Below are 6,518 nucleotides of genomic sequence, written 5' to 3'. Positions count from 1 at the left end.
AATAAGCCCAATTCATGAAACGAAATCGTTAGTGAAGGTTCAGTTTCTATTTTCAATGATTCGGTTTAGGTTTTTAATATCAAAAACCGTTACTAACGGTTTGGCTCATGGTTTAGCATAATAACTATCAACCGAAATAAATTATCTATAATTGAAAGAACACGCGTAATAAAAACCCGTGTGATATATAGCCTATAAACTATTATAATATATAGCAACATTTTATCATTGTGTACAAGCTACCAAACACCATGTGGTCACACACTCACATGTACACTTGGTTTATTTATGTCTTTGCTTTAACAATTGTGCTATAACTTTACTCTCAACATTTTAAACGGTAGCAATGTAGCATGCTAATATGGTCACCCGCTTCATCAGTTTGTTAACTCAAGTTTGATATGCTATGCTGTCACTCTTTAGGGTTATAGTTTTTAATGCATTCATTCTATATGTTTGAGCTGTAGCTTATGGTTGGAAGCTAATAAAATACATAATGCATGTTGAAACTTGAAAGCAGACAACATAAAATCAGCTCAGTATATACATCTTTGAAGGACTACTAGCTTCTACTATGAATTATTAACTCTTTTGAGTTTGTTTTAACATCAATATATAGGCACAACTTGCAAGTGGTTTGCATCTATCTTTGGAGGAGACTCGTGCTTTCATGTTCATTTCTAGTGTTTTATGTATTCCATTCTTACTTAACGACTGCTTACAGATTACTTGCAATAAAAAGAAGGAAAATGAAATAAATATAACGGATGAGAAACGAAAGGTTTTTAAAAAATAAGAGATGAATTTTAAGAATGATGATTTTAAATTAAATTATATGGATGAAGATAAAAAAAAAAAAATTAGATGTGAATACTCTCTTAATTTTAAGTATCTACTGTAGTTTCCATATAATTTATCTATATTTTGAACTTTAGAGCATTCCCAGTCCGTTCTCTATCATATATCTATATATATCATATAATTATACTAAAAAACACTGCATTTTCTCTCTTTTATTTAATTTAATAATAATTTTTATACCTTTATCATCATATTTTATCTCTCTTTCACTCACAAGTAATTTATTAAAATATTAAAAAATTATACAGTATCTACAGTAAAACCTCAAATTTAACTTTCTCATATAAATTTTCTCTCTCATCTACTCAAAACTACTAATAGCCATACCATATAATTTGCAAATCCTCCTTACAAAATTTTAGAGAACAGATTGAGAATGCTTTTAAAAGAACCTTTTGGAGACCACAAATAGATGATTCTTAGCTTTTTTCTTTAAATTATAATAAAGATAAGAGACGGCTAAATTGCTGGGAATGCTCTGCTGAGGTGGGTCTTTTCCATGTTCGTACTAGGTGTTCCATGATTTGTTTATTATTATTATTATTATTATTATTATTATTTAATCAAGTTGGCCTTAAAAATTCTCCCCTTGTGCTTTGTTAAACGAGCTTACCCCACACAACAATTATTCAACGAATCACATGCACCAATCATATTACAAGTCTACGCTTCCACCAACCACGTAAAACTTGAGCTGCTAATTCGTCTTTAATAGGCCAATCATTCATCAATTAGGTTCGACTCCAATTCCCAACCAACTTAAGTTATATTTTGATCGTCTTGGCTTGCCTTTCTCAACTGCCTTTTAAGGTAATCATCAATTGATTTATGCTAGCTATGGATAAGTAGTTTGATCTTATCACGGTAAATTTGGTCCCACATAACGAGAGATACGTGAAAAGCAGATCCGATTACGTCTATTCCTGTTCCTAAATGGAGTGTAACGACGTAGAAATGGAGTTTACTTTAGTAGGGCTCCCGAGTGCTGGGAAAACATCACTTGCTGACGTTGTTACTGTAAGTATGTTACACCATTTTTTTTATTTTACGTATTATTAATTATATTAATCTCTTTTGGTTTGGTTGTAGACTGGTGAATATAGTGAAGCTGTGAACCCGACAGTGAGTTTACTCTTGTTTTAATGCCAAATTAAGTGCTAACTGTGTGTCAATAGTTTAACAAAAAAGTTGATTTTGATATTCATTTTCAGTTGGGCTTTCGTATACGCAAGGTAATGAAAGAAAATGTAATGATAAAGCTATGGGATCTTGCTGGTCAACCTCGAACACGGTGGGAGCGATATTGTTGTGCGGTTTGTGGTATTGTGTAAGATCCCCTCTCATTGTAAACGAACACGAATGGAACATGCTCGTGTCTATTTGTTTAACTTTAATCGAACACGAAAAAATGAACCGAGGTTTTCTTGTTTGTGTTCATTCGTCAAGAAAATGAACGCATTTGTGCTCGTTTATGTTCATTAATAGTATAAATGAATGGTTAACGATAAATAACCGTTCATAATGAATAAGCGTAAACTAACATAAATGAACAAACAAAACACGTGTTCAGGTTCGTATGTATAACTAAATGAACAAAGAACTTTGTTCATGTTCGTTCAATTAGTAAATAAACGAACCTCCCACTGGACGGTTCATGAACGCTTCACTAAATGTTCGGTTCATATGAAAGAGCATTACTTTTTCTTAGTTTGAGCATTTTATTTTGGTTATGTTGATGCCTAAGGCGTTAAACGGGTCATGCTCGCAAGTTTGAGGATCAACTCTGACATGGACCGGAAAATTTAACACGGACCCACATATTATGTCAGATACATGAAATTAAACAAGCCATGAGTTTCTGCGGATTCACAAAGAACACAACTTGTTTACCCAAAATTTTATTTTATACTTGCATATTAGTAGTTTAAATTTACTAAATATAATGAAAATACAAACGTACATAAAACAATTATGTTTTAAGACTATAAACTTCTATGCTCATTCCACTTTTCCTAAATGTATAAAAACTATTTAACTATTAATTTACAAAAAAATCTAGGACCAAATTGCATACCAAAACCCAACTTGCAAAACGGAAAAAAACTGAAGGCGAATGATTTTCAGAAATACAAAACCCAAAATTTCGGTTTTTGTTTCGGCTTAAGCCCAAAACCGACCCATACACATCCATTTACGTGAAATGAACCTGGACCCATTAATTTCGTAGTAGGTTTATGTTATTTTAAAAATCGACACCCTTACTAATCCCACTATCATAAAATGGGTCAACAAAATATAAATCGGTGAGATTGGTATAGGGTTAAAACAAGTTCGGGCTATAAAATGTGTTTTTTTATGATTATTATTATTATTTTTGTATGGGCCAGTTACGTTGTTGATGTTGCGGATCAAGATAATTTGAGCACTTCAAAGAGTGAACTTCATGATCTATTAAGCAAAAAATCATTGATTGGAACGCCTTTGCTTGTTTTGGGAAACAAAATTGACAAAGAGGGTGCACTTAATAAGCAAGCTTTAATTGATCAAATGTAATTAACAACCAATATCATATATCTACACGTACATGTTAGATAAGTTATATGTTTATATTTTTATTTCTATATAACATTAATGCAGGGATCTGACAGCGATCACAGATAGAGAAGTGTGTTGCTATATGATCTTGTGCAAGAACTCAACGAATGTTGACATGGTCATTGATTGGCTCATCAAGCATTTCAAATTTGAAAGTTAAAAAGGTTTTTGGAAATTGTTTAATCTTGTTTATTGTTCATGTAATTGAGTTGGAGGTTGCTAATATTATCTTAATGTGTGTTAATTGTTTTCGAAAAATTTCTGTGTAAATCTTTATGAATCATTGAACTTAGTTGGGATTCAAGAAGATTTGTTTTACTTTTTCTACTTTTGTGTTCAGGTGCTGCTTAATTTCGTTTCCTTAATGGTGTTGATTAGAGGTGAGAATATGAGTGGGTTGGGTTGGATTTGGGTGATGGAATAGGATGGGTTTGGGTCAGGATGGATTTTTAAAATAGAGGGTTAGGATGGGTATGGGTCAAGATGGGTAAAGTTAATCCATCTTGACCCAAGCAAAGGTTAAAATGCAAAGGGTTTCAAAAACGCCTCAAAAAAATATTCAAAAATTTTAATAAAAAAATAATAACTCAAAATATAAATAAAAAACGCAAAAACTAAAATAACAAAAATGTCTCTCACGTCATCCTCGTTCATTAAAAAAAAAAAAAAAAAACTCGGTTTCGTGTCGGTTCAGGTTTGGTTTTTTTTTGGTTCATTTTTGCTTTTTTTTTTCATTTCGGTATCTATTCGGTTTCAATGTTTTCGGTTTTTGTTCGGTTTCGATTTCTCGGTTTTATTCGGTTTAGGATGGGTATGGGTCAAGATGGATGAAGTTAACCCATCTTGAACCAAGTAAAGGTTAATATATAAAGGGTTTCAAAAACCCCTCAAAAAAATATTCAAAAAAACTAATAAAAAAATAATAACTCAAAATATAAATCGAAAACGCAAAAAATAAAATAACTAAAACGTTTCCCGGGTCTTCCTCGTTCATTAAAAAAAAAAAAAAAAAACAACTCGGTTTTTTCTCGGTTCAGGTTCGGTTTTTTCAGTTTTTTTTCGCTTCGGTTTTGCTTTTTTTTTTTTTTTCATTTCGGTCGGTTTCGGTATATGTTCGGTTTCAATGATTTCGGTTTCGATTTCTCGGTTTCTATTCGGTTCCGTGGGTTTTGTTTGAAATAAAATTGGATAAAGCTTGTTTTAGTCCATTCTAACCCATAAGCAAACCCATTCTAACCTATAACCAAAAGTCACTAGTATTTTCCCAACCTATCTTGACCCTTTTGCAAAATTCTTTTGATCCATCCTGACCCATCTCAATTTTAAAAGTTATCCAAATTGACCCAAAACAACCCATTTGGGTTTGGGTTTGGGTTTGTTTTGCCACCCTTAGTTTTGATACTTTAGTTCGAGTATCAGGTCTCAATGTGATGGTCTCCTAGGACCTAGATGCTATTGACATATGCTTGGAACCTTGACCGAGTACTATTCTTGTTTGTTCCTAACAATGTTACCGAGTGAACTTCTATTGGAATGAGCTTAATTTGCACGTTTGTACTTGACATTGCTTTTGTTGTTAAAGAAAACACTTGATACTGGTCTTACTTTCACATAAGCAAGCTTTAATGTGGAGTTCTGACACGGTTAAAAGTGTTCAAGATGTTTTATGAAACTAAGAAGTGTTGTCTTTGGTAACACCAAGGATTTGTCATAATTCATAAACCCAGCTTACTTATCACCCTTACATAAGGAGTATTTGAATACTTCTTGACAGCATTCAACACCTAGAATTTTTATATAGTTCTTATGATGATGAGTTAATCACATTTAACCTTGTAATCATAATCACATTGATTCTTTTAACTGAACACAACTTGTATTTGTATTCATATAAAATACATCAACCTTGACCTGCAGACACTTAGAAACATCTAAGAAAAAACAACACATTTTTCCCATTTGTTTAAATGTTTCAAATTGGTTGCGGATCCCGGATCCTATCTTTTATCTTTATTGATCCTCACATCAAGCACTAGGAGTCTAAAATCCACAATCTCTCCATTATGCTATCATAATTATTTTATGTGACGAAATTCCAAAAACATGATATTAATAAATCATTTTAAAATCATAAATTTTCTTTTTCTTGTTCGTTAATAATTCAAAAAGCTCAAACTAACGTAGGCATTAATTCAAATATGAATTTACGTAATAGTATTTAGTAAACTACGTTGGATGCTATATTTGAATTTACGTAATTCAAATATGTATTTAGCAGCCACAGGTATATTGTGCGACAAGAGTTTCCCGACTAAACTAAAGGGAAAATTCTATAGGGTGGCAGTTAGACCTGCAATGCTATATGGAACAGATTGCTGGGCCATCAAGAAGGCACAAGTGCGGAAGATGGAGGTAGCTGAAATGAGAATGCTACGTTGGATGTGTGGGCACACAAGGCTAGACCGAATAAGAAACGTTGTGTTTCGCGAGAGATTAGGGGTGGCGAACATAGCAGACAAGATAAGAGAGTGGAGATTGAGATGGTTTGGACTTGTAAAGAGAAGACAGACGACGAATCCTGTTAGATCCGTAGAAAACATTACTATAGAAGGGAGGAGGGGTAGAGGACGACCGAAATTGACTTGGGATGAGAGGATTAGGCATGATTTGATAGACCTAAACCTCTCCGAGGACATGGTTGAGGATAGGAATTCGTGGAGAAGTAGAATTAAAGTTAAGGTTTTTAGAGAGAATTGAATACCTTAGGGCTTAGACTTAACTTATTTAGGTTACATACCATAATGGTATTTCCCTTACTTATAGTATTATTATTATTATAATTATTATTAGCTTTTATATAGTTGTTAAACTGTGATCTTATTATTAATATTATTATAATTAGTAGTAGTTTTTATATAACTGTTAAACTTTGATTTCCTTTATTTTGCTTCATACACATGTACTTAGAGCCGAGGGTCTCTCTGGAAACCACCTCTTTATTCCTTTGGATAGAGGTACGGTGTGCCTACATCCCACCCTCCCCAGACCCTACTTATAGCTTT

The 6,518-nt window shown here is 32.8% G+C and overlaps 1 protein-coding gene across 1 annotated transcript; it reads left to right on the top strand.

Moving 5' to 3' along the window:
* The first annotated feature begins 1,815 nt into the window (after window positions 1-1,815).
* On the top strand, window positions 1,816-3,616 carry LOC143613197 (ADP-ribosylation factor-like protein 8a). Its single transcript, XM_077086974.1, has 5 exons — window positions 1,816-1,878; window positions 1,951-1,983; window positions 2,073-2,188; window positions 3,249-3,410; window positions 3,499-3,616. The coding sequence occupies exons 1-5, from the start codon at window positions 1,816-1,818 to the stop codon at window positions 3,614-3,616; spliced, it is 492 nt and encodes a 163-aa protein (XP_076943089.1).
* The last annotated feature ends 2,902 nt before the right edge of the window (window positions 3,617-6,518 follow it).

The sequence above is a fragment of the Bidens hawaiensis genome, unplaced genomic scaffold (genome assembly GCF_021521415.1).
Source record: "Bidens hawaiensis isolate Kalapana, Puna unplaced genomic scaffold, B.hawaiensis_p1.1 tig00036804_1, whole genome shotgun sequence".
NCBI lineage: Eukaryota > Viridiplantae > Streptophyta > Magnoliopsida > Asterales > Asteraceae > Bidens > Bidens hawaiensis.
The sequence above is the reverse complement of the archived record's forward strand: the minus strand, read 5'-3'. Positions and strand labels throughout refer to the sequence as shown.